Source organism: Dromaius novaehollandiae, chromosome 17, assembly GCF_036370855.1.
Source record: "Dromaius novaehollandiae isolate bDroNov1 chromosome 17, bDroNov1.hap1, whole genome shotgun sequence".
NCBI classification, from domain to species: domain Eukaryota; kingdom Metazoa; phylum Chordata; class Aves; order Casuariiformes; family Dromaiidae; genus Dromaius; species Dromaius novaehollandiae.
The window spans coordinates 15,553,387-15,580,633 of record NC_088114.1 but is presented as its reverse complement, the minus strand read 5'-3'; the positions used below and the strand labels follow the sequence as shown (position 1 = coordinate 15,580,633).

At 51.2% G+C, this 27,247-nt stretch overlaps 1 protein-coding gene across 2 annotated transcripts in view; it reads left to right on the top strand.

Moving 5' to 3' along the window:
• Window positions 1-27,247, top strand: part of NOS1 (nitric oxide synthase 1) — a 91,186-nt gene that overhangs the window by 43,229 nt on the left and 20,710 nt on the right. For both annotated transcript variants that reach the window (XM_026119157.2, XM_064522325.1), the window contains exons 3-16: window positions 7,176-7,308; window positions 13,225-13,362; window positions 13,882-14,027; window positions 14,381-14,543; window positions 15,656-15,747; window positions 16,502-16,643; window positions 17,515-17,654; window positions 18,089-18,263; window positions 19,497-19,598; window positions 20,601-20,795; window positions 21,943-22,028; window positions 25,166-25,310; window positions 25,695-25,799; window positions 26,117-26,175. In XM_026119157.2, the coding sequence (XP_025974942.2) occupies window positions 7,176-7,308; window positions 13,225-13,362; window positions 13,882-14,027; window positions 14,381-14,543; window positions 15,656-15,747; window positions 16,502-16,643; window positions 17,515-17,654; window positions 18,089-18,263; window positions 19,497-19,598; window positions 20,601-20,795; window positions 21,943-22,028; window positions 25,166-25,310; window positions 25,695-25,799; window positions 26,117-26,175 (1,821 nt within the window). The remainder of the gene's footprint in view (window positions 1-7,175; window positions 7,309-13,224; window positions 13,363-13,881; window positions 14,028-14,380; window positions 14,544-15,655; window positions 15,748-16,501; window positions 16,644-17,514; window positions 17,655-18,088; window positions 18,264-19,496; window positions 19,599-20,600; window positions 20,796-21,942; window positions 22,029-25,165; window positions 25,311-25,694; window positions 25,800-26,116; window positions 26,176-27,247) is intronic.

The following is a 27,247-nucleotide window of genomic DNA, read 5'->3' as shown; positions in this document are numbered from 1 at the left end:
CAGGGCAATGCTTGAGCAAAACTCCAGCTTGCACCTCTTGGAGCTTGGGAGTCCTTTGTCTGCTCTGTCTCTGCACCAAATGTGAGCACAGCCCTCTGTGTTGTGTGACGCTTCTTGAAACGCCTGGAACAGCTGTTCTTCTGGTGCTTGGTCCCCAGCAGACTGTCTCAAGGGCCATGTGTGAGCCTACACCCTCCTGGGAGACCTGAATTGCATTTAATTTTTTACACCAGCTTGAAATAAGATGTTGAAGCTGAAATCCTCTGGATGCTCTTTGTGTTTAGAAACGCATGGCTGGGAGGGAACAGGTAGCACCAGAAACTGGCTGAATCTCTGTGATGCGCCACTAAAGCGGCAGCCGGGAATCTTTCAGATTCCGGGGTTGGTTGCACTGAACTCAAGAGATCATCACTTGTCAGGTATAAGAAAGTATTAGAGCTAAGTGGTTCTACATATACGACAGACGCTGGGCAACACTAAACAATTAACACCAGACAATCTACAAGTATAGCAAAGCTAAAAAGTGTAGTAAAGAACTTAAAAAAAGAATACACATATCAGTTCTATGGTTAAGCCACAGATGCATGGTACAATGACCCTTCTCACCCTTTGACTGTCCTTTATGGGCCACCCTTCCAGTATGGTTTTCCCCAGATTATTCTCATCACACTTGAGCTGCACCGAGATGACTCAGGTTCTCCCTGGCAGTTGGCATCGGGGCATCCCCAGTGATGGGTGGGTCGTCAGGTCCACGGGCCAGCTGACGGTGAGTCCGAGTGCACACCAGAGGCATGTGGCTTACTTGCTTTTATCCTTCCCAGGCTTAGTTCATTATCCAATCAATCAATGCCAGACCACAGTTACACAACAGAACAGATGGCTTCAGTCGATAACAGTATGGATACCAACAGGATGGTCAACAGGATGCTGAACAGTATGGTCAACAGAAAACAGCACACGTATCAGTGGATATCAGTATGGATGTTTAACAGATAACCATAAAAATGTTCATTTTTTGTTCATAAAAATGTGAGATGGTCAGCGCACAGGGATCTGTCCCCATGTCTTCATCTGCTAACAATAGCATTTGGGGGGGTACATTCACAATCCATGAACGGCATTTAGCAGCCTCTTATTTCACAGCATGATCTCTCTCAGAACCAGCTCTGCACAACTTGCTCAGCTCATTAGTTCCTAATCCTGGCTCTCCGCACAGCCAAGGGATGCCCCTGGCCTCCCGAGGGCGTGGGACTCGCTTCTCCTGCCACACCACGTGCTTGTTAGTGACGCTTTTGTCCTCTTCCTTTGTCACTGTCGAGCTTTCCTTTCTCATTTGGAAAGTGCTTTCTTGCTTTGATCATTCTGAAATCACCTGCTCTGTTCAGAGCATGCTGCAGGGGCAAGCTGGCCCTGGTCCATCTCCAAGAAGTACATTCCACCTCTTGAAGTTATTCCTACATCTGCTTCCGCAATCCCCTCTTCCTCCCTAGCTCTGCTCCACCACCTGCTCTCTGCAGATCCCAGGCCCTGCTCTACCCTGACATAATGTGGCTCCTTCCTCCAGCCTCTCCCTGTAAGGTGCATTGTTGTGTGAGGTCCTGCCTTAGTCCTCCAGCAATGAGACGAGGAATCCACAGCCAGCAAGTTTTTCAACATTGCAGACTATGGACTGCCCCAGGGGCATGATAGCAGAGAAACATTAACCTCTGAGGGTAGAATGTTCTCTGGAGTTTGGTTTTCCGTGGGGCAAAACCAAGGTGAAGAATAGCCATTTACCCCGGATGGATGAAGCAGTGTATGGCACTCTGGTAGGGCAGTCTTGCAGCAGTCCCCAAGGACAAACCAGGAGAGGGGAAAAAAAAAGAAGATATTTCTCTCTTGCAGCTCAGAGCAAGCGGTGTGTGCATGTGTGACAGGCAAGTCCCAATATCTGGTGCAGGCTTTTCAGCTGCCAGAACAAGGATTTGGAAGGAGACCTTCCCCTCCAGCAGCATCCCAGGCTGTAGTCACTGCACGGGGCACTGCTAGCAGCATCACGGCATGAGAGCCATCAGGTGTGTGGGCTTCCGAGTCGCCATCAGTTCATCCAAATTGGTCCCTGGAGACCGCAGCAGCTAGTTGTACCTCTCATCTCTGCATGGGAAATCAGAGAGATCTTTCTGCCAAGTGATTTCAAAGGAGCGAAATGACAAACTTTTTGTTCGTGGCTTTTTTTTTCATTTGGAAAGGCTTTGGTGAAATTTCTCAAAGGCCTGTCTCAGCAACTTTCTTTCTGCTTCATCACTCTGAGCACTGCAACATCATCAAATTAGTCAAAAGAAAGCAGTGGTGCCTCTCATTTCTCCAAACAGCCAGATGCTCTTTCAGAGGTGAGACAGCAATCCAGTGCTGTGCCTTTTCAAGAGTGGGGGATGGCAGGATTCCTCCTTCTTTTCTTAATAAAGAATTTTGCTTTGAAAACAAAAGACCTAAGCTTTGTTCCCTTCTCAAAAACCTGCTCTGAATCCAAGAGAACTTGCTAATGCCAAAATAGCATTTGATAGATCTGGCAGTAGGACCAAGGCCAGAAAGGAGAACTTTGGATCTTGGATCTGGCATTTAGGAGAGCGATATTAGCCATTCAGCAAAATAGGCGTCTCTAAGGACAAGATATTCAGGATTTGCTCCAGTTCTTGAAAGACACTAGATCGGATTTGGAAGCAAGTCGTGAGGATTCCTCCAAAGGCTGATGTTGGCCAAGTCTAGTGAAACTCCCTCATTCGCCTTTTTAGCAGAAGGGGCTGCTTTGGCTGCAACTTTGCTGCAGAAGGCTAACGTGGCTATTTTGAACCACCCCTTGGGGGAAATGTGCTTTCACCGCTGGCCACCTGGGAACCTGTGAGAAGAGCCCTTTCAGCCTACCTATCACTAAAGTGCTTCTGAAAACATTATACTGAGGCTGAGTTTGGACAAGGCATTTTGGCTATCCCAGCAGTGTTCCCAGAACATGTGAGTAAACAACCTCATATGAAAGTGGGCAGGTCACCCCCTGTCTCTGCTGCCAGCTGGGGAAGTCAGACCAAAGCGAGGAAAACAACTGTCCTGAAGGCCTTGTTAGCATTCCTGTCTGAGCTCACAAGCTAGATGATTCTAAGAAAAGGGCAGGAAATATTTGTAAAATTAAGCAATTGATTTTTTCCCCCTATCTTGGCTGTGACTGGGATGAAGCTGTGGCTCCTCTAAACAGGCTCTTCTTTCCTCTCTCTCCAAAAGACAGAGCCTGATAATTCCATGCAGCCTCATCTGGAAGAGGTCAGTGCTGGCACAGCCCATGGTGCACGCACCAGCAGGTCTTCTAAGGATGGACGCCTCCACAGCTTCCAGCCTCCTTCACTAACACTGCACAGAGTCCAAATGACAGCTCAACACCAGCACAGGTGCCAGAGACATAACCATGAGTTTTATCTAATGGTTTTGTTGCAGCTACACTTGACTGCTCTTATAGCAGAAAGTAAGGGTGGGGGCAGCACCTTGCTCCCTTGCGCACAGCGGTGAGGCTGCCGGGAAAGAACAGCAATAAGCAACCCATTTCTGCCCCATTGCAAACACGCAGTGGGACACAGCATTTGCTCCTGCGCATCCAGGCACTAATGTCTCTCTGTTCCTCAGGATGATGTTTCTCACTGTTGGATGATCCTTGAGGCCAGCAAACAGGAGCAGGGCCCAACTCCAGCAATTTCATCCTACTTCTAAAGTACAAGGTAGCCAACTACAGTGATGACTTAATTCAAGCAGCTGGTCTTTTTTCATGCCATTGGCACAGGTACTAGCATTTATGGCTTTCCTGGTGTGCAGACAATGAGATTACGTATGCAGCTTTCTAGCTGAGTCCTCCAGCTGCTGCTGCCAGTTGACTGATTCGTCTCTGAGATTCCATCACGCCTGCAGATGCCCGTTTAGACTGGCTTGCAAACACCTTCCTGGAAACAGCGGGTCATGCCAGGAGTCTGCAGGCATATGCTCACTGTCATTTTTGAGGCGCCTGTGGAATATCTGACATGGTGGGATCTGCCTGGCCAAGTGTCTCTGTGCCTTTAGAGAGGTACTGGAGGCCCCCAGGAGGTTCTTTCCTCTCAGTCCCCCCTCTCAGGCAGTAAAGCTGAGGGATTTCTTCCATCTCCTTTTGGATTTTGTGCGTATGTCTTGATTCTGGATCGGATGTGGATCAGCATGTTGGTGCTCATCAGCTACAGGAGAGGCTCTGTGTTGACCTGAAGTGGTGTTTCACCTGCCTCCATTCTCCCTTCAAATTCAGTCATCTCGGCATGGAGGATTAGAGAAGTACTTGGTGACATCTCAGAAGAGGTAGGAAGAACTGTCCTTGGAATCACCAAACCCCAGCCAGAGGATGCTGCGGGGAAGCCTGCAGGTCAGTGGGACAGATCTGCTCAGAGGCTGCTGGAAAGCCCAAAGGAGGTCAAAGAAAGATGCCAAAAACCCGAGGACTTTGTATGGAAGACAGAGCCTCCCCTTCCTCCTCCACAAGGCGTTTCACCTCACCCAGAGTACAGCAGGCAAGGCAAGACACTGGGCTTTCCAAGGAATGTCATTTAGTAACTTGCAACCAGTCAAACAGACACTGCCTTTTATTTGGCTGCGGAGAACAGGCTTTTCAGAAGGTGCAGATTCACTTTGCAATTGAAACAAAAGTTTGTTTCCCTCTGCTAAGCTGGGATTTTGAGGCTATGATAGGGATCAGTGCCAGAGGGCAGGAATGCGGAGCCCTGGAGATGAGTATTCTTTGAGAGATTTAATAGCTGGGCTTGACTTGGAGAGAAAACAGGCAGATCTGATGAATTTTCATCCTGCTAATTCTGTCTTCCACCTAGGAATTCTCTAGATGGAGGTAAACAAGACATATTAAGAGACCTTGCTTTTCCCCCGTTTGAATGGGCTGGTAGAGGGTGGCAGAGTGACTATCAATGGCTTTTGGTTGTCTCCAGCAGGCTCAAGAGTGGCCAAATCAAGGCTGGTGCCGTGGCCACGTGGACTAAAGCAGCGCTGCCTTGTTTTTCCTCTGCTGGTACGACTTCCCAAGGTACAGCTAGTTTGAGCTGGGCTCAGGAGCCTCAGGGGTGTGATCAGCGGGAGATTTTCCTCTTCCCCCTCATAAGCAGTTCAGCTCTGCTGGCAAACAAGTTGAGGGCAGATGGAGCACGTGTCCCCATGCCTGGCAGCCCAAGTGGGAGACACCAGCGCTCGTAAGGGTTGTTCGCTATCGCAGGAGTGAGGGTCTGAGCCAGGGCTGGCTGTGCCACCAGGCAGCCGCGGTCTCCCTCGCAGGCAGAGCTCTGAGCAGGGTGGAGGAGGCTGTGCTCCCGCGTTTCAGTCTGGGACCGTCAGAGCACTCATCGCCACTGCGGGAAGCAGAGCTGTGAGGGCCCTGGCAGGTGGACCGGGCAGCGGGCCGGGCAGCAGGGCACGATGCGGCGCTGGGCAGCCTGCGTGGGGGCCGGGTGCTCCCTGCAGCAGCACGGCCACGGTTACTCGGAGTTAGCAAAGAGCCGGGGCCTGTCGTCTTTGTCTTTGCATGCACATCACGGTGGGTGAGGTTTCTTGTATTTTATCTGATCAAAACCCTTTCACATACTCAAACAGGCCAAATCAACTTCTCTGAATAGCAGAGGATAGTAATTTCAAAAGAAAGCTGCCCCTGTTGCAGTTATGCCTCCTTTCTTGCACCAAGCTGGCCACTTTCACCCTAAGGCATGCAGTGTTTGGAAGATATCCAGGAGCCTACTGTAATATTTTGGCAGCTGAATATTGCTCTGTAAACACAGAAAAATTACTGAAAAGTTAGAACAAAGGGAGATTGCCTTTAAATGAAATATTTGCTTAAGCTGTACCTAAAGATACAGGCTGGAGGCGAGGTGGGTGGTGAGTCTGAATTTGTATGTGTGCACATATGTGTCTCCCAGAGACTGTTTCAGGAGCATCGTGTTGGTGTGAATTATGTCTTGCGTGTAAGAATACTCCTTTGGTCAGTGCCCAAAGCCTGCCGTTGTTAATGGAAAGGCTCATTACTGACTTTAGTGGGCATCTGGAAGACTTTTAAGAACTGACAGCAGGAGCAAAATAATTGCCAGAGCACATTAGCTTGATGGTCTGTTGAGCAAGGGCAAAGGCAGTGCTGCTGCGAGCAGGGAGGCTGTGCCAGCCACAGCCCGCGGCCCCACGCGGCGTAACCCACCTAGCTGGGAAGCTCCTGCCCGGACCTGGCCAGCACCGGGGCACCCAGCGCCGTCCTTTCGGTGCTGGCAGTGTGGGTCTGACTGCGGGGTGGACTTTGTGCATTTAGGCACTGTGAGTGATATCGGTCTTAAACTAAGCGCAGGCCAGTACAGCCAATGCTGGAGACGTCCTTGTTCCCCCAACCTTGCAAATGTACTGAGCTTTGTGTAAGCAAGCAGTCTGTTTGCTTGAATAGATTCACCCGGGTAAAATCCCTTGCCTTCAGAAGCACTTGCAGCATCTGTAAAGGTCAGGAAGAGGAGAGAGAGCTCTATCTCTCTCCCGGGAGCCACCTCTTTTTTCTTGGGTTTTTTCCTCTCCTCCGCTCATAAACACAAGCCGGCACTCTGCAAACCTGGCTGCTTTTGCCGTGAGGCTTTGCAGATAAACATGTGTGCTCCTCTCCTTCCCTCTGGCTCTGTGCTTGCTTTCGCAGGCGTGAGGATTGCTTTGGCTTGCTTTTTAGAGGGAAGAGGATCGGGTCCGTAACCCCACTTGTGCAGGTGGTGGGGTGCTAAAGGTTGGCATGGGCTTTGGGTGCCAAGCTTGGAGAAGGACACGGCTTCGGTCCCACAGCCAACATGGGGCACTGGTTTCCTGTCGTTTTTAAGGCTCTGCACTTGTTTGTCTGAGAAAATGTCTATTGTGTTTTGGTTGCCCTCGTAGAAGGTGATTCATTGTCTTGGCCAATGCAGAGCGTTTCCTCCCCCTCCCTCGGTGCAACGTTGAAGTTCTCCCTCCTGCATGAAGTGACACGAGCGAGTCCTGGAGGGATCGCTTGCTCGGAGAGCAGCCTGCCGGAGTGGCCCTGCAGAGCCGGCCCCGCGCCCGCCAAGCTGCTGGCCTGGGCACCCACCAAGCTTCCCTCCACAACCCCTTCACCCACATGGTTTTTAACCCTTCAGTTTCAGAGAAGGGGAAAACAAGCCCCAGAAACCCTTACCTGCTCGGATGGAGAACGACCGCGTCTTTGGCGATTTGTGGGGAAAGAGCAACGCGCCCGTGGTCCTCAACAACCCCTACTCTGAAACAGAGCAGGTAAGACCCATCGCTCATGCTGCCATGGGTGGGAGGGGGCTCGGCGGTGGGAGAACTGTCCTGGTGGGTCTCCCAGCATTGACAGTGCACAAGGACTCCCTTTGCTGCCATGGGGGCTCCTGATTTCGAGAGGAATGAGGGAGCTCAGCACCAGGCAGGATGGCGCCCAGCACAGGGTAGCTAAGGTGTCTGCGAGAGCTGCAAGGCTCCCTCCGCAGCCGTGCCCAGAGCTGCTCCCAGCCATCAGCCAACAGAGACGTCGTGGTGGCCCAAAGCTCCTTAAATCACTCCTCAGCAGAGCCATGGTTTCGGGGCACGGCATCTACGTTCTGGTCTGTCCTTGAGGGTGCCGACGCGAAGGCCATGGCACCACACTCCCATCCCCCAGCGCTCTCTCCTGCAGGGCTGCCCCAGTGCGGCTGGGGGGCCAGAGCCCCTTTGGGCCACAAGCCAAGTTCCCTTTGGCCGTACTGGGAGGGAGCAGCGAGGCTGCGGCTCAGCCCGCGTGCATGCCTCTGGAGAGCAATGTTCCTCCAGGCAAAGGGGCTGAGGCAGGGTCAGGAGCATGGTGGGGAGAACAGGGGCAGCACACTCCTTCTCGGAAACCTTCCCTTGGGATTGCCATCGCTTGCTGTGGCGAAAAGCCGAGTCATGTTATTAAGCTTGTTTTGATTTGTAGGAAGGTAATTCAATACAGCACTTCAGCTAATATGTTGTACGGTGCCTTTTCATCTCCGCACTCTCTGCGAGGATAAATTCTCAGGCTTCCCTGCCAAAAGTGGATTAACTCCACGTTTGTAGCGAAGCCAGAGACGCAAGGCGGTCCCTGCCAGGCCAGAAGGATCACCTCGGGGAAAACATGACGTTACCTCAGCGTGGCCAGGCCCGTTCAGCCAAACGTGTCTCCGAGATGGGACTAACCGGCAGCAGGGGCAGGACCGTGGGGTACCAGTCCTGGGAGCGTTTGGTCTCCTCGCCTGCCCTCTCCCCACCAGATTTCTCAGGGTGACCTAGTAAGGAATGTTTTCCAAGGGAGGGGAGAAAAGCAGATTAATGGTCACATGAAGACTTCCAAGAAAATCAGTGTTGCCTCAGCTCAGGAGCTTCCTCAGCAGAAAGGGCAGCACTGCGCAGGCCTGGCCCATGCCTCTTCCTGGCTCCCAGCGAGCTACAGTACCAACCCCCTTCACTAACTGTTGCCTGCAGGCCAGCTCTGCTGTCCTTGCAGGGGCCACAACAGTGTAGTTAACACTCATATGCTGAGCCCTGCGTCAATGCCCCAGCAGTGCCCAGCAGCTACTCTTGGTCTGGGCCCCACTGCTCTTCCAACAGACATTTTCCCTTTTCTGAAGAGTTTCCAGACTAAGATGAGATGCAAACAGAGAAACAGGGAGGTGACGGGACATGCCGTCATCGAGTATAATGACCCCGTGAGCAAGGCAGGGAGAGGAGCACGCTGGCCGGTGCCCTGTGGCGAGGCTTATGGCAGGGGTCACCTCGCACTGTCCTGGAGACCTGACTGCCCAGCACAGAGGTCATTAATGCCTTGCATTGCCTGCTCTGCACCGCAGAGAGGACCTCTGCCTTTCTCAGCCTGCTCTCTAAGGGGCACATCCTGCATCTTCACTGAGGTGACAAGATCCCTTCGTAACAGCAGAAGGGAACGGGGCTTGGCGGTGCTTGGTATTGCACACGATGGCTTGGTTGCGGTGGGTTGACTCTTCCCAGGCCCCCTTTTCCTGCTGTGCTGGGAGCACTACCAGTCTGCCTGGGGGTCCTGAGCAGAACGACATCCACGTGCACTTTTAAAGCATGCACAAGGTGTCTGACATAGGTGGGGCACGTGAGACCCCGCTGTGCAGGGAGGCCGAGATAATCCTGACCGTGTCAGATCTGCTGCCCATTTCTAGCCAACCTGTGTTGGGTGCTCAGTTTGGAGCGATCTCTGTCCTCCCCTCGCCAGCTCTCGTGACAGCGTGGACGATCGTACCATGGGTACCGTCATACGGCACCATACGCAAACGGGTGCGTCCAAGAGCTGCAGCGCACTTCGCTCTGCCGCCGCAAAGACGTCCCTGGGCAGCCCCACGTCCTTCCTAATGCGCAGTGGCAGGTATCACGAGTCCATCTCCCCCAAGGACAGGTGACACTTCGGTCCCTTTCCCCTGGCTGTGGAGACTGTCCTTCTGCCTTCTTTGCTAAGCTCCTTGCATGTATGTGTCTGTTACTATAAGCACTTTATAACCTTCTGTGTTCAGAGCTTAATTTCTCTCCGTGTTAGGGCTGCTAAAATCCCCAGTCTTAAGCTGCTATTAAACTCGTTTTTGTTTTTTTTCATTAGATGTGCAGGCTTTCTTTTTATCCTTCTTATCCCCAAATCATTATGCCTCCTCTGCTGGAAGCGGTTTGGGTTTTTTCACATACTCCCCGCAGTCTCCAGAGCTGCCGCCAGCCTCCCCGCTCCCTCTGCAGCGGCTCCCCCAGGTTGGATGTGGTCAGGGTGACGGCGACCTCGACACGTTGTCCCCACTAAACACCCACGTCCCAGCCCATGTTTCTCAGCTGGACTGAGCTGCAGGATGCCTTAAAAACCAGCCCCGCAGCACTTGCTTCCCAGAGATGGCGGTTTTTCAGGACTCGCACTCGTCAGTGTTGTAGGGAGGGCATGTGAAGACGAGCTGTGCTTGGGCTAACAGTGCTGTGGAGGAGATGGAGCTTTTGTCACCATTAATAGTTTCACTGAGCTTATTGCAAATGGCAGTTAATCAGCATTTAATGCAGCAATGGTGGTGAGCCAAGCCAGACATGAGCTTTGTATACATGTTGTTCTTAAAGCGCTATTTGGTGGCTTCCCTTGTCCAGGTGGAGGACGCTCACGGCACTTGCAATAGGGTCCTGAAAGACCAGTTGGGCACGGGTCCTTCTTCTCGGTCTTTTTTTGCAAAATCATGCAGTGTGTTTTGCTTGTTTCCCAGAAGACGAGTTCACCTGGCCCTAAACCTTTCTGACAGAAAAATGCTGTGACTTCACCAGGCTGGGACCGGCATGAGCCATATTTCAGCCTGTGCAGCTTGATTTGTTAGGAACGGCGCTGTAACCACGGGGGTGTGCGGGCGTGTGTTAGCAGGGGAAGGGAATCAGCTCAGCTCCTGGCTTGTAAGGATGATTTAGAGCTTTATAACGAGGGAAAAAACATTTTCAACTAGCACAGCTAATGCAGTCTGGAAGGAAATGTCAGCAGGCTAATACATCTATGACCTCGGATAATGCTCCAAGTCTGGTTCCCCCCATCGCCAATGAATTTCAGCAGGGCCATACGTGCCATCCGTGCAGGGCCCCTTCAAGCCTGGCTGGGAGGCAAGAAGAGGAAGGCTGAGGACCTATAAAGCTCCCTTGGGTCTGCAAAAAGCAGGATGCTCTCTGCCTTTTGGGACCCAAGAAGCAGCCGGGGCTGGGTGCGTTTCTCCTCTTCATCTGTAAGAACCGCAGACAGCTCGCAAGCTGCACGCCGACGATAAGTGCCAACCTGCTCTGTTGTAAAAGATGTTTGCATAATGCATGTGCGCCTGGCTGCTACGGTAGTCTCTCCATTTGTCCCACTCTTGAGTCACTAATATCACAGCTGCCTAAAACATGAAGGGATCTCATATAACCTCCCTGACAGAAGTGGGGGTAATATTTGGCTTCAGATATGCCTCACAGGGAAGGCATATACACACACACGGAGCACTCTCCCACGTTCTCCCAGGTGCCGCTTTCCCCACGGTGCTCTGTGCAGCAGCTGCCAGGCCTGGCGACGCTGCTGCTCGTAGGTGGTATCATCTCGGCTGTTCCAGCCCTGCTGGCATCCCGGCGAGTCAGCGTACTTCTTCACCATGGCCCTCTTTCAAGAATGACACAAACTTCACAACTGCCTGCAGGGAAAAGGCAAAAAGGAAAAGGAGTGGCTTGGAGAAGGCCTTAAGGTAGAGCGTTTGAAGGCAGATGTGAGGCAGCCAGCATCCGCGAGTGCGTGCACCGGGTGTTTGCTTGCTCCAAGGATGCAACGTTCCCTAGCATGCTCTCAGGCCATACCTGTTCTAGCAAGATGTCTTACTGTTTAGCACACCTTCTAGGCTGTACTGAAGCCCTGACAGCAGATCGGTGCTGGTAAAACTAGCCCAGAATAAAAATAGTGGTGCTAGATACAACCACCACTTTCTGCTTTAGCTGATGCTTCTTATTCGTGTCTGGCAGGCAGGGGTATAGGTAAGGATTATACTTTGCCTGTGTTTTTGAGCACCAGTTTTCAGCCGTGTTTCACCACACTTGTTCAGAGCCACTCTGAATATCACCCTGCAGGAGGAGCATGGCAGACTACCCTCTTGGTCCCAAAGGTTGGCCCAAGTAGGTTCAGTGGACACAGGGTGCTGTCAGGGGTTCAGAAATGGTTTTGTTCCCTTGAAAGAGTCAGAAAAAAATGACAAGGAAGGTACACATGTTAAAAACAAAAACTGGGCAAAAATATGGCCAGCAGAGCAATGCAGTGGTGTCTGCAAAGCTGCTTGTTTGGAAAGAAGAGCTTCTTCCACCATGGGCTGCTTCTTTTTCAGTTAGCTCTTCAGTGAGCAAGACTGTAATGCCAAATTTATGTTATTGCAGGTAGTCCATGAGCTGTGCCTGTGACATAAACCCAGAATGATTGCTTCCTCCGGCACCACCTAAAAGGAGTGTGAAACTCTGAATGGATCATAAAATGCATGCTGAGAGCAGGGCCATTTTTATGTTTTTAAAAAAAATCTTCCAAATAAATTAGAAAGGGACAGAAGCTGCACAGTTCATGTAGAAAGTCTACATCAAAACCCACCGCAAGCCCCCATCTACTCTGCAGAGATGCCAAGCCTTTAAGTGGCATCAAATTTAAACAGCTTTTGACAGGATGGTCTGGTCTGGGATTGGGTTTCCCCTTGAAACCTCCAGCAAGTCCTTTGCAGTTGCAGTGATTGAAGCACACCTGGTTGTAAGACCTAATTCCCTGAAGATATGTCTCTGTTTCCAGGGCCAGCGTGCAGCTCGCTGTCACAGAATACACTGCTGGATACAGACTTCTCTTTAAGAGTCTCAAGGGCAAGTCAAGTCAGGTCTTAAGAGCAAGGGTTATGGTGCAAATACTTAATATTATATTTGAAAACATGTGCAAATACAAGCTCTTGGAAGCAGAACAGGCAGTCAGGTCCTCTCATTATAAGCTCTTTGCTGGCTGAGCGTGCTCCTTACGTCGAGATGTAATTCACGATGTGCTAGACGAGCACACCCTGACGTAGGTACCAGGGACGGCTGGAGATTCAGAGCTGTGACTGAAGTAATCCAACTATGCATAATTCAATAGCCTTTCCGCTTGCATACTTTATCCGTCCTTACTCCTACTTTCTTCCAGCGCTGATATCAGAGACATGCATTTGGTCTGCTTGGAGGAATGATCAGCTCTGTCTCAGAGTACTCATATCAGTGAGGCAGGCATTGGCACAAGTAAAACCTGAGCAGGTGACGCTCTGTAAGAAGATATATTTAATATATATTTTAGAGAGGAAAGTCTTCCACTGGGAAACATGAGCATAATACCCTCCTAAGTCATTTCTGTCTCTGTTTCTGTAACTCTTCTTTCCTCCAGGTTTGGCTGCTGTCCAGTAAACAGAGTTAACTACCCAATTGCACTGAGAGTCGATTGCTCCATTATAGGATCTCAAACGCTGCCAAATATTTGCCAGCACTTTAAGATCATGCACCTTGTGTCACCATGTTATCATTAGGATTTAAGCACAAGCATCCACAGGAGAAATCCACTAATCCAAGATGCTGCTTGTGCCTATGGCCTGTATTTTTCCTGTATGTCATTGACAAATATTAACTTTGTGCCTGGTCTTCACTGTTGTCCAGCCACCACCATCAGGGCGGCAGTCCCCAACTAAGAACACAGTGAACGGAAGTCCTTCCAAATGTCCACGGTTTGTCAAAATCAAGAACTGGGAAACAGGCTCTGTACTTCACGATACCCTGCATCTCAAGACAGCAATGGTGAGTGGAGTTCAAAGGACTGGCCAAAAGTTGAGCATAATTGAGTGGATTGCAGAGTTTCCAAAATGGGTTTGCCTGGAAATACTCATCTAGACGAATTCATGCCAAATTTCTTGGCTCCTGTGATATCCGAATGTCAAACCTCTGGATGCCAGTGCACTAAGCTGGGTGAGAGGGAACTCCATCTGGGAGGAATAGGGAAAAGCACATGACTTCATCCCAGGCTGTGGCAGGAATCTAGTGAGTTGCAATTCTTAGAATCACAGAATGGTTGAGGTTGGAAGTGACCTCCACAGATCATCTAGTCTGCATCAGGTGGGCTAAGAGATGACTGTACGTGCTCGAGCTGTCTTACACAATGTTACTTATAGGTGTGAAAAGGAATAAGCTGGAAATGTCCCCATTTATCAAAATGTCACCAACTTCAGTGCAGCTGATCACCAGCTTCCCCAGGGCTGTTCATGTAACCAATAGTGATTCAGAAATCCAAGACCCACTCGTCACCTTTTGTCCCATCAGGCTTCTGCGTGCACTGAGCAGATCTGCATGGGCTCAGTAATGACCCCCAGCCAGCATGTCCGCAAGTCAGAAGATATCAGAACAAAAGAGGAGGTGCTCCTTTTGGCTAAGGACTTCATTGACCAGTACTACTCCTCCATAAAGAGGTAAGTACTGGCTGGAGATGGTCACAGGCCCTGGCTATTGCTCGTGCTAAGATACAACATACAATCTGATCTTTCTTTCTTGCAAGTTAAGGCAGGGTGAGACTGTGGTGTTCCAGGTGCAGCTTTTTCTTTGGTGGAGTTTTGTTCATAGCATTTGTCGTGTGCCTCAGTGCTACTACTGACCTCTCCCATTTGCGTTTGGTTCTCTATTAGCTGAAAGCGTAGGGGTGTACGCGTGCAAGTGTGTGCGTGTATGTGCACACTTCCTTGCACGTATGCAAGAAAGAAAACAGGAGTCTCTGCCTTCCGCCCTGGCTGGTGACTGTTGTCTTCACTTTCTCCCACACATGCAGATCCGGCTCCAAGGCCCACATGGAGAGGCTGGAGGAAGTGACCAAGGAGATCGAAGCAACAGACACCTACCAGCTGCGGGACACAGAGCTCATCTATGGAGCAAAGCACGCCTGGAGAAATGCTGCCCGCTGTGTGGGCAGGATTCAGTGGTCCAAGCTACAGGTGAGCACGGGGTCACCTGAAGAGGGCTAGCAGGTTGCCTGCCAAAGGATTCATTGGAGTTTTGGAAAGGCAATTCTTGCTTTTCAAACACCCAAGGAAGCACAGCATGGGTACAGCTGTCAGTGATGAAAACACAGAGCAGCCAAGCTCTCCCCAAAGGCTTTGGAGCTGCAGAGGCTGAGAAGGGAGCTGGAACTGCAAAAGCATCTGTGGGGGAAGGTGCAGCAGAGGTGTCTGTGTCTGAAACCTGGCCAACTGTAAGCTGGCACTCTAAAGAACATTTTTCAAAATCAGACCCTGTTCCAAAAGCCCACATGCTGCTTCCAAAACTGTAGCTCTGCCTAGAGAGAGGCAGCAGGACACACTCATCTTTGGTACAGTCAGAGAGGCTATGGCAGAAGAAGACCTGGCTCGGTGCCCTTTTGCCTGAGCTGGGAGCATGCAGGTAGGATCTGAATTTGTGATCACTAGTGGAATTTGGATTCTCTTGGTACAGAGATGACATGTGAGTTTGTAACCCAGAGCATAGCTCAGCTGTTTCTGAGCAATTCCTGTGGCTGCACTGTGCAGGGTATTGGCACCACTGGGACCAGGAGGCTGGTCCTCCTTTGCTCCCAGTTCAGCTTTCAGCTCTTCTGTTCTCCTCTTTCTTTTAGCTAATTTAAACTTTGGGGGAGAGCAACTTCTGCAAGAAGTTGTCTTCAAGCCTCCAGCTGGCTCTTCTTCCTGGCTTTCCCACCCTCTTCATGTCCCTCAGACCTGGCTTATACCTCTCCTATTTCAGTTTTGAGTCTTGATCTATGAGAGACAAACAACAGGAACCAAAACTACTGGCAGATGAGTCAGGAACAGCAGTGGGTTGAGAGCACTGGACTGGGGTCGTTCTTGCCAAAGCAGGAGATGAATCAGCTCTCCAGAGCAGAAGAGGCAGCAATATTAGATGTCCCCATGTTAAAATGACAGAGAGCACATAATGTTGTAGCTCTAGGTAACTAATGCCTCACAGTGGGTCCTTGGGCTTTCCACTGTGCTGTGTTTCTTCTGCTTGGCTTTGCCTTATACACTGGAGCATGAACCTTGTAGCATAACCTCTACTGCATCCACTGTTTCAGGTGTTTGATGCCCGAGACTGCACCACAGCCCATGGGATGTTCAATTATATCTGCAATCACATCAAATACGCCACCAACAAAGGGAACCTCAGGTGAGCCACCCGGGAGTGATCAGGGTTTAAATCTGAGGGCCTGTGGATGTGTGTCAGCCCAGCTCTCGTCCCTGCTGACTTTGTCTCCTTCAGTTGTTGCTGCACAGCAGGATAGTTGTAGCTGGCACCTGTCCTGGGGAGCATTAGAGGGCTCTGATGCTGGGGGAAGGTGTCCTGCTGGTGCACGCATATCTCTGTTCTTGCTCTCCATGGGACCCAAAAGAGAAGATTTTCCAATTATTTGGCCCTTCCTCTTGCATCAAATGCAGAGCATGGACTTCTCCCCAGATCTCTCCGAAACACCCTGTTAGCAGCCAACTTCTGCGTGAAGCTGAATTGCTGGAAAATCCCCAAATTCCAGAACTGGAGTATACCTGGACGAGATTTCTTCTAGTGAAGGAAACATAATAAATGACCCTCACCTTCAGTATTTTGTGTCCTGCCCAAAATTATTACTCTCAATCCACTCTCCACCTAAGGGCAGGAAGTAAATTTTCCTTGCAGTGGTCAAACAGGAACAAATCCTCTCTATCCAGACACCCAGGTGTGTCTCCCTGTTCTCACGGGGTATGGGAACACCCTGCCTTGGATTCTGGGGCTTGTCCAGGTCACAGGCAGAGGGTCTGGGGCACATGCGGTGGGCAGGCAGGGGCTGCGCATTTCCCCCACAACACTTCCTCTCCATTTCGTCGAGAACTCCTGCTCTGTGCTCGTGATTTCCGTGGCATCCACCAGTGCTGCCTCTTCCTTCCAGATCCGCTATCACTATATTCCCGCAGCGGACGGACAGCAAGCATGACTTCCGGATCTGGAACGCCCAGCTCATCCGCTACGCCGGCTACAAGCAGCCGGACGGGACTATTCTGGGAGACCCAGCGAATGCGGAGCTGACGGAGGTACGTGGCTGAAGCCATCTGTCCTGGGCATCGTGGGCATGTGGCCAGTGGGGAAATGCAGCAGCTCTGACCATCCCAGGAGCCCAAATAAAATGGAGCATCTACACAGGAATTTTCTGCCTTCCAGTCCATCTAACACAGGGATGGCCAGCCCGCAGCTGAGGGCAGATTGCTCCTGGCACGGCAGATTTATCGACCTCTCACGAATGCTGGCTGACCAGCCAGGCAGACCAGATGGGGTGCTTCGCACTTGGGGTGAGGAGGATGCAGACCCATGCTGGGTCAGGCAGGGCTCATCAGGTCCGCTGTAGAGCCAGAGAGTGTGACTTAACTATTTTCCCAGGAATAAAAGCTGTTCTCACACATGCAGGAGTTGGCCATAGCTGTACCAGAATATTCTTGGTCTTATTTTCCTTTTGCGGAAAAGGGAAAGCTTAGTAGTGCTAAGGGAACTGTTGCTGGTGAACACGTGTGCCCACCACTGACCTAGGCCAGTGGGAACCAGAAATGAGAGGTGCGCCTTGTGCCACTGCTCTTTTCCACTTTTCTCACCCATCCAGCCTCCCTTCTCCATCTATACAGGCACAAATATGGTAAGCAGCTTTTTCAGAGCCATGATCCTTTCTGGGGGTTTCGTTCTAGGCTCACTTTCACTGCGGTTCCCTGGGCACCCCTTACACTGGCCAAGGGTTGGCTGTGACACGCAACCTCTGTCGTAGCTCCTTTGGACGGAGAATGTTCCTCGACCATAAGGGCTGAGTGGAGATGCTGATAGGAGAGGCTGCCTGGTGCTGTGCGACTCCCTGCCCACAGAGCCTGGAGAGCAGGCGATCTGCCGGGACTTTTAACTGCAGCTTTGTTTTGGCCTTAGATCTGCATTCAGCAAGGGTGGAAGGCACCGTATGGGCGCTTCGATATCCTGCCTCTGCTCCTCCAAGCCAATGGCAATGATCCAGAGCTCTTCGAAATCCCCCCAGAGCTCGTGCTGGAAGTGCCCATCCGGCATCCCAAGTAAGTCAGAGAAGGCCCCAAAACTCCTCAAGGGGATCAGCAGGACTCAGTTCCTCTGGCTTCAACCTAAGCCAGCTCCTGTGCACAGCCTTTCCTTGTCATGGCTTGATGCTTTAGTACTCCCTTTTCCAGATCTTCCCTTCCCTCTGCATGGAAAGCTGGAAGAGCTGGGGGTGGAAAGCAACTTGTACTCTTGCCTCAGGGCTGGTTTCCTTTTTCTTGAAGTCTATGAGGACTTTTGTTGCTCTATAATACTCCTGGTGTATTGCCCTCTCCTCATAAACAGCCCCTAATGGAGCTATTACCTCCTCAGACCATTCTGCTCACGTGTCCTTGGGCCTGGTGGCTCACGGCAAAGTAGTCTCCTCCGTTCCCCTGTCTGCATTTGGCCGGGGAGGTTTGGCTACTTGCCTGACCCTGTTGTGTCCTGGCAGGTTTGAATGGTTTAAGGACCTGGGCCTGAAGTGGTACGGTTTGCCTGCAGTTTCCAACATGCTGCTCGAGATCGGTGGCTTGGAGTTTTCCGCCTGTCCCTTCAGCGGCTGGTACATGGGCACGGAGATTGGGGTCCGAGATTACTGTGACAACTCTCGCTACAACATACTGGAGGTAATTCCCCTCGCCTCGTGGCAGGCCAGGCATTCCTCGTGGTACATTGGCTATGTGGGAAGTCACTGGAGAACAGCACAGGACCCTGGGACAGCGTTACCCTGGGTGGGAGAGTGCAGGACATGCAAGTCTCCCTTACGGGTAGCCACTGCAAAGCTGTTATGTTCTTCTGGAGTCATATGGCCGAAGAAGCTATGGGGCTGGCAAGTTTTGCTGTGTCCTATGAGGCCAGCTGGCATGAAACACAGCAACGCTGATGTCTAGTGAGCACCCGCTAGACCTCTGAAAGCATCGTATGGGTCAGCAGGCACCTGGTGAGTTGGGGGCCTGTGACTTCTGTGTGCTTGCTAGGAGTCAAGTGTTGAGGGAACTGTTGGGGGTGAGCGGGGGCCGTGACACTCAGCGACTCCTCAGAGACGTGCCTGTCCGTGGGGACCCTCCGGCTGGCCCATCTGGGAGGAGCTGCCAGGTGCTTTCCTGTGGCTCGGGAACTTCCTGCACTGGGCACTGTGTGAGTCAGAGGTGAGGCCAAGCCGTGGTGGGACGCCGGCACTGTAGATGGAGGAGAAGGAGATGGGGGAAAAATCCAAACCTCACAATGGCAGCATGAAACGCAAGATGAATCTCACTCAGCTCCTTTCCCCTTTCAAGGGGCACGCTGTGTTACTCTGAGGGGGTGCATCCTTCTCGAGTCGCTTGAGAGCTCACTTGGAAACCAGAGGGCTCAGAACAAGTGTGTGCGCATATGTGCATGTGCGCCTGTGTGCGTGTATGTTTTTATGTGCACATGCACATGTGCGTAACTGTTTGGGAGAAGGACTCTAAGTGGAAGAAAAGGGCAGAGAAATAATGGAGTTTGGGAGCTGAAGAGGTCTGGCATGCGGTGGGATGGCAAGGGCCTGTTCCGCCCAGCACTTGCATTACCATCTTCTCCCGCTATCCCAGGGACCCACCAGTCTCCTCTCCTCCTCACAAAGAGCAATAGCTTTCTATGTCCCTTTTCAGCAGTCTCTGGGGAGGAGGGAAGAGGGAGAAGGCCATACTTGCCTTGCTCCAGTCACGGAAAGGAAGAAGCAGGACCACATCTCCTCAGAGGAAGGCAAAACCATCTGCCACTCATTGCAAGAGTGCTGCCCTGTCCTCTGTGTGCCTTGAGTGAACGTGGCTCATTCCTTTGGGTTTCTCACTCTCTCAAGCAGAAATCTTCAGTCCTTCTACCATGTTTTGTTGCAGCAAGTGGCCAAGAAAATGAATTTGGATATGAGGAAAACCTCCTCGCTCTGGAAGGACCAAGCCTTGGTGGAGATCAACATTGCTGTCCTGTACAGCTTCCAGGTACCTGAGCTGCAGGACTTGCTGTGGTGTTTGGGTGAGGCTTGAGGGAGGCAGGGACTGGATGGGAGAAGTATGGAGACATCTGCCCAAGGACAATGGCAGCTACTGACACGCTCAGCTAAAATTGTGCCGTGCCTTCCTAATTTCAGGCTGTTCCAGGAGCCTGCAGTGAAATTTAATAATCTCTGTGCCCTGGAAGTTGCAAAGACAGCACTACCACAGTCTGAGCTCTGCCAGTCCAGAGGGAGTGCCCCGCGGGGGCAGGATCCAGCCCTTCTGTACTGGCTGAGACAAGAACTGGCAGTGATGACACCAAGAATCTGGCCCAGGCTCTCCCTACACTTGCACTTAGAGGTTAAGTGGTTAAACTGGTCCTTGGCAATGCAACTTCAGGGCGCGGGAGTCCTTTCCAGAGCTGGATCCTTGAGATCTGCAAGATGTGAAAGAGTTCCCGAAGGGGCTGAGCAGTGGCATGCTCCAGCGTGTTTGTGTCGTCTTGGTCCTTGCTCAGCCCATGACAAATAACAAGAGGAACACCCATCCCATAGCACGTCTACTCGGGAAGGACAAGGGCTGCTTCTCAGCTGTAGAAAAAGGCATTGCTCAGTGACTGTGTTCTTTGGAAAGACTGTGGCAGCAGCCACTCTGTGCTCATTTTCAAAGGTACAGTCCTGTAGGACCATGGGAGTGAGGCATTTTGGGGTCAAACAGTTCTAAACATAAAAAAAAAAAAAAGATGAAATATGAGGGCTGCCTTCTGTGCCTCCCCACAAGGCCTTTCTGGAGGACTCCTGGTCCATGAACATCCTTCAGCTTTGGGCTTCTGGCCAGTGGTCATTCATGGCATTTATGTCTGCTTCATTTAATGCTTGATGTACACTTTTATCTAGAGCTCTGCTCCCTGGCCATAGTCCTCCCTACTGAAGTGCCTGGGTTTGGTTTTCGCTGTCTCTGGAGTATTAAACCCCAGTTCTTGGCTCTGCTCTCTTCTTTCTCCATCAGAGTGACAAGGTGACCATTGTGGATCACCATTCAGCCACAGAGTCCTTTATCAAGCACATGGAGAACGAGTATCGATGCCGTGGCGGCTGTCCTGCTGACTGGGTGTGGATTGTTCCACCAATGTCCGGCAGCATCACCCCTGTTTTCCATCAGGAGATGCTCAACTACCGTCTCACACCATCTTTTGAGTACCAGGTACTGTGTGCACCCTACCTTCCTCCAGTGTTGCATGCCCAAGGTATAACCAAGAGTAGGGTGGGAGCTGGAGGAACCAGGAGACGCAGCAAGAGAGGGACATCACCCAATCCCTTGATGAGCTCTTCACTTCAACAACTGTACCTCAAGTCAGTGAATCCATGGACATGCCTAATTGATGATCCCCCTAATTTGGTGTAATAACCAGAACTCCCTTCTCCCAGGGGGTTGGCTCTCACCCCTCCTTCAGAGCATGGGACACCTTAGGCCCCAGCTTGCACCTTTGGTGCAAGCAGAACAAAGCAGAGCTCCTCCTTTTGGATGTGCCCAGTTTTGCTCTTTGGTCGGTAAGTGGGGAAATGCCCTGGCAGTCACCGCCTTCCTCTGCTCTCCAGCTTGCAGATTTGAGTAGACGGCTCCTGCCAGTTAGGGTATCCAACAATTTCATCAGGGGCTCCTGCTCAACAAGCCAAGCCACGGGCTGATATAATGGTGCTGGAATATTTAGCACTTCAGACCATGGGAAAAAGGGCCCTAAGCAAACACACCCTCATTAACCAAACATCCCTGCTCTGGTGGTTTTTCACACAATGTGACCTTTAATCAAGAGCCCTTAAGGAACAATCACAAAACAGAGCAGTCTGTTCATTTTTATAATCAATCCACCAGGAACCCCGATGATTCCTGGCCCCGATTACAGACAGCAGCATGCAAGAGCACTGAATTAATTTCTGTGCACTTGTTCCTTTCTTCAGCTGACTCCCCTTCCCAAGGAGCCTCCAAAAAAAAGGGATTTGGTTTGGGAAGGAGGGAGGATGTGTTTCCATTTCCTCCCTTTTCTGGCAGTGCCTATTGTCTTTTTGCTTGTTGCTTATTAATACTCATTTTAGAGATGAGGGGGCTTTTGACCAGATGCTGCTACAAGCCAGCAACATTTTATTATATTGCAATTGTCTATGCATACTTAAATGCCCACATACCCCAAGAGACTCATGAGCTCCAGGTATCAAGAGCGGTGAAGAGGGACCGAGGCCAGCTAATCTTCCCATTCAGGACTAGGGGAATTCAGTGCTGAGCACCATGGACACAGCATTTCTCAAAGAGCTTAGCACTGCCCATCAGCCGCTGCTGCTCTTCTCTCTCCTAGCCGGACCCTTGGAACACTCACGTCTGGAAAGGGGTCAACGGGACACCTACCAAGAAGAGGGCCATTGGCTTTAAGAAGCTAGCAAAGTAAGTACCAGTGGGCTCTGAAAAGACCTGGAGTACCATGGGCTGGTCCCGGTTTGGGGCAGCTCCACTTGCTGTCCTGCTTGGCAGTGCTGCCCTAAGGATGTGTGCAAACTCCTGGGTGCTGAGTTGTGAGCCTGGATCCGAGACCGCTGTAGGCTTTAGTCGCCAGGAGGGACGTTCAGAAAAACAGGTAGCCCTTTGAAAATCCCAGTAGACCTTCAAAAGGCGTGTGGATGGGGGCACATTTATACTGAATGTTGCATGTAGTCTCTGTTCCTAAGATGTGTCACTCTGCAGTAAGGGGGTCTTCAAAGCTGAGGGATGGCTTTCTCACTTCTTGGGATTATATCACCTGTCTCTTCTTTCATAGCTTCCTGGGGCAAAGAGACCAGTCACTGTTGTTCATGGCAATGCTGACACAAGCAGATCAAACTCTCATCTGTATTTCTCTTATGACTCTTTAGCTATTCGAGGAGCAGTTGTCTCCAGTGGGTATCTAAACCTCCGACTGTCCCCTTTGCAAGGAGAAGGGAGATGGGAAAAGGAATCTTCCCACATGCTACAGAGTGATCAAGACTGCAGATCTGAGCAGCCCTTGCTTTTCAGAGCAAAGCTGAGATTCAGACTTCACGGCTAGTTCTCCCCTTGTGCAAGCCCCTATCCCGTGCCAAATGCTCCTAAGCTCCCAGTCAGCAGGGATCTAGGAAGGAAGTGTAACTTGGCCCCTTTGACTGATCCTGGCCCGAATGCCTTCCTTGTGGGCCATTGGCAGGGAAGTTCTCGCTGGAGGTGTTTCACCGAGGAAACAGAGCACTGGGCCAGGACTGAGGAGGGCTGGGCCTGCCCTGGTTTCTGTGCCCAGGCTGCCAGGTGGCCTTGGGCTGTTCACAGCATTTCCCACGCTTCAGTTTCCTGTGTGCCCACTATCAGTTTGTTCCCACTCTTCAGCCCTCACCTACTGTAAGCTGTTTTCCACGGTACATCTATTAAACATGGTCAACAGCTGGGTCATGAATATGCTCCTTAGGCTGGCACCGGTGCGTGGGTCCGGGCTGCAGCCGGGGGCTGGTGGAGAGCTCAGAAAGATTAATTGAGCCATTGAGTTAGGAGAAACAATGGATTTTATTTGTAGCCATCGTGTGTGCAGTTGATAAATGTTTTTATAAAAATGTAAGCCTGGCAGGTAAATTTTTTTTAAAAAAAATCTCCATTGTTCCTGATGAGTGGAAGGTATTTATTTTTTTAATTCACCATTAATCCTGCCTAGATCTGAGCTAATCAGCTGCACAAGTGGTGGACCAAGCCCAGCAGCCTGAGTGTTGCACCTGGCACTGGTTTTGCTGTGATTTCGATGCCTGTTCAGACAGGTTGTGCTGGTTCTGGCCAAATCAAAGGGTTCAAATCTGCCGTCCCTCCCCCTCCTGCCCCTTTCCTCCCTGGCAGTCAGCATAAGCCTTGGAAATGGGGGGCCCTATCGTCAGGGGAAAGCAAAAGGGTGACACTAATATGCAGAAGTACATTCAGAAGTGATTCTATAGCGGTGAATGTAAATCCTCGTGAGACTGACTTGGAGGCGGAAGGGAGCTGCCCAGAGGAGCCCTGCCCCTGGGAAACGCTCTGCGGGGACAAAGGCCTTGAGCCACACACCCGGGCTGGAGGAGACAGGAGGTAACAGCCTGATGGGGTTTCTACCCCTTTTCTCCTCCTTTTTCTTTTTTCCCAAGTGAATTTTTAAACATACAGAATTTCTTCCCTCCTTGGAAATGGTGGCCAGCGGGAAGCTGGGTTTCTCCTGCTAGCACAACCAGTGCAGCTGCAATCTCCGTTCCTCCATAGCTCATCTGCAGGAGTCTGAACTAGGTCACCCTGGGCATGGGGTGGTGCTGAGCCGGCTCTCATTGGACTTTATATTTTGCTGCCTTCTGGAGAAACTTTCTTTACAGCTCTGAGCTGTCGAAGTGAATCAAGCAGCTCTTGTTTTTGCAGAGGTCACATAAGATGCTTTGTGCTCTCCCAGCCCCCCAACAAATGCCCCTTCCATTTTGCAACGCACAAGGCTAAATCCAGGCCTCAGCTCTGACCTGCCTTTTTGATTTTCCCATTTACGGGCTTGATGGACCATTTAAAAAGGGTGAAGGCATTCTGCATTTAGGAAAAATAATGTTGATGTCCAAACCTTGCCCTTAGGAATGGCCCTGTGATAAATCAGTGCTTGCCACACCAGCCTCAGTGCCCCCACCATGCAACCCAAGCTGGCTCACAACAGCCTCTCTTGTCCCCCACTGCTGTGCACCCACTGATGGAGATCCAGCCACCAATACTAGCATTGAGGAGCCAGTGTTCCTAGTGCTGCATCACCTTGGCCAGGCTCAGAGACTCAGGTGACCTCTCGGAGCCTCTCTGCCCTGCTGTCGGAGCTGAGCCAGTGGGGAAAACTGGAGCAAGCGCATCCAGTCCTGATTCCAGGCACAGGAGGTATCCAGCTAGACACAGCCCTGCAAACACTCAAATAAATGTACAACTCTCAGCCTCAGGAGGGCTGTTCCTCTGAGCCAAGTACATAGCACCACTAGAGTACAGATCAAAGGGACTACAGACAGCCTTGTCTGACCTCCTGAGTGTCTTGGGGCTTTCTGAGTGATGTGTGGAGCCTGGGCACTTCTGCTTGGCTAGGACAACTCCTGCAGAAAGGCAGCCAGGTGTGATTTAAAGACATGAAGAGACAGAGAAACCTCTATTCCTTTAGTAGCTTGGTCTCTGGTTAGGCTCTGGCTTTTGCTTTGAAGTTATCTGCTCATCTCAGTGACTGCTGCCCCAGGTTCTTCTGCTTCTCTGTCCCTGCAGAAAGAGCCCTTCCAAACCTGCTTTAGCATTTTCCTCCCTTCTTCTGCCCACCAAGGTAATTCAGCTCTGTGTTCAAGCCCCCACCCCAATCCAGTCTTCCTCTCTGACAAGACAAAAAGGCTCTTCCATAGTGTCCATGTTTGGCATATAACACCAAAAAACTGTTGTTGCAGTTTTGAAGGCAGGCTGTTCATTTAATAATAAATATGCTCAGAGTAGTCTGGGCTAGAGGCACCAATGAGGAGGCGGGCACTCCTATTACTCTCTTACGGGGATTTGTTCTTGCTTCCTAGAGCTGTGAAGTTCTCGGCCAAATTGATGGGGCAGGCCATGGCCAAGAGGGTCAAAGCAACCATCCTGTACGCCACAGAAACAGGGAAGTCCCAGGTCTATGCAAAAACTCTGTGCGAAATCTTCAAGCATGCTTTCGATGCCAAGGTAGTGTACTAGCTCCCAGCCCCTGCAAGATTGCACACACCTGTGGGTAATGCAAGGAAATAAATGGCTTTTAGGCAACACATGTGGACCTTCCCATCCCGCGTGGGCCCTCAGCAGCTCCCAGAATGTGGCCTGGTGGGTCTGGGTTACTCAAGAGAAGTCTGCATCTGAACAGCATTTCCAGCTAATACTCCAGCAGATATTTGTCCAAATCCCTAAAGTCCCTTGTTCTCATCCTCCCGGCGTGAAGATTTCTGCCAGTGCACTGGCATGGAGTCAGCCAGGCGATGCAGTTCCCACCCTTAGGTAGCAGGGGCTCAGCAGACTGGCTGGCGGTAGGTCTTGCCGCCTAGGGACTCTTGCTAACATCTCTGTTGCTCCCAGGTGATGTCCATGGATGAGTACGACATAGTCCACCTAGAGCATGAAACCATGGTCCTGGTGGTCACAAGCACCTTTGGCAATGGAGATCCACCTGAGAATGGAGAGGTAGGACAGACCACAGGGACACGGGCAGAGGAGAGGCGGTGGAGAACGGGGAAGAGCATCCCCTCTGAGCTCAGCTGTTGCATGCTGAAATGGCCTGAAACAGGGCCCGGGTACTGCGTCATACTTGGTGCTGTGCCTATCTCTGCCTCCAGCTCTCTGAAGTGGGGATATCTACTTATTCCCTCATCAGCTGTGAGACAAATGACTTACTAATGGCCCTAGGCCAGGCTTTGGTCACTGCTTTGGTTCCTGTAGCTAGACTTGCAAACCTGACGGCCTTTGTCGTGTTTTTTTTTTGTTTGTTTGTTTTTCTGTAGAAATTTGGCTGCGCACTGATGGAAATGAAGAATCCCAACTCCAACCTGGAGGAGAGGAAGTAAGTGCCACGCACACCCCCACGCACACCCCCACGCACACCCCCACGCACACCCCCACGCACACCCCCAGAGAGCAGGCAGCCTCAGCAGCCGGGACAGCCAGCTCTCTCGGTTTTCATCCTCTCAGAAGGGAGAGTGAAATTCCAACACAGGTTGCAAGTTCGCAAAGGTCGGAGGGATGGGACTTGCCTGGAGAACCAGGGCGTGGAGCAGGCTGAGATCAGAGGGAGGGCAGTAGTGCTGACTCAGGCATGTGTTTTAATTCCCTGGTGTAATTCCCGGCCACAAACGTCCCATGGGCAAGGCACTTAAGACACATCCGTATGAACCAAGAGGCCTTGCTTTCCAGTGCTGCCCCAGCCGCCACCACCCTCACCCCTGGACACCACTGTGCTTTTGCGGGGGTCCCTAAATCAAGGTCCCGCGAGGTGGGGACGTGCCTTGTATCCCTGCAGGCGGTCACGCGCGAGTTGTAGCATTCACGTGAGTCGTTAAAGCTGTTCTGTCACGAGGGATGGAAGCACAGCTGCCGACCAACAAATACTTTTCAAAAGTGAAGAGTTTATTAAAATACCAAATCTGTGGTTCTTTTCAGTTGCCTTCTGGGATTTGAGACTGTAGGGCTGGCATTTTAAAGTTTTTCTCTGCAGCTGTAAGAGACAGGCGGCTACAGAAAAACAGATTAAAGCAGGAATTCACCCATAATCATTAAGTCCTATAGCTGAGGCTTTCAAGGAGACACAAAAATAGTGAGACTTGCAGGAAGAGGGGAGTTCCCAGCTGTGTGGATGTAGGCGGACCAGAAGGACGGAGAGGGTTTGAGAACCAAATCTACCCTCTTGCATCATGCAAAAAATATTTCTAGGGGAAATAAGAGCTGTTATAAATTCTGGCTGTGATTTTTGTAACACTGAGTCCAGAACCAGTGCCTTGGAGACAGGGCTTGAGGTTTTAGAAAACTCCCCTCGGTGAAGCATGAGCCTTGAACGTCTGCATGCATGTCCCAGAGGTTGGGCAGTGAGGGCAGCTGGCAAAGTGGTAATCATTCGGGGGCCTTCTCTTATTTTAGCT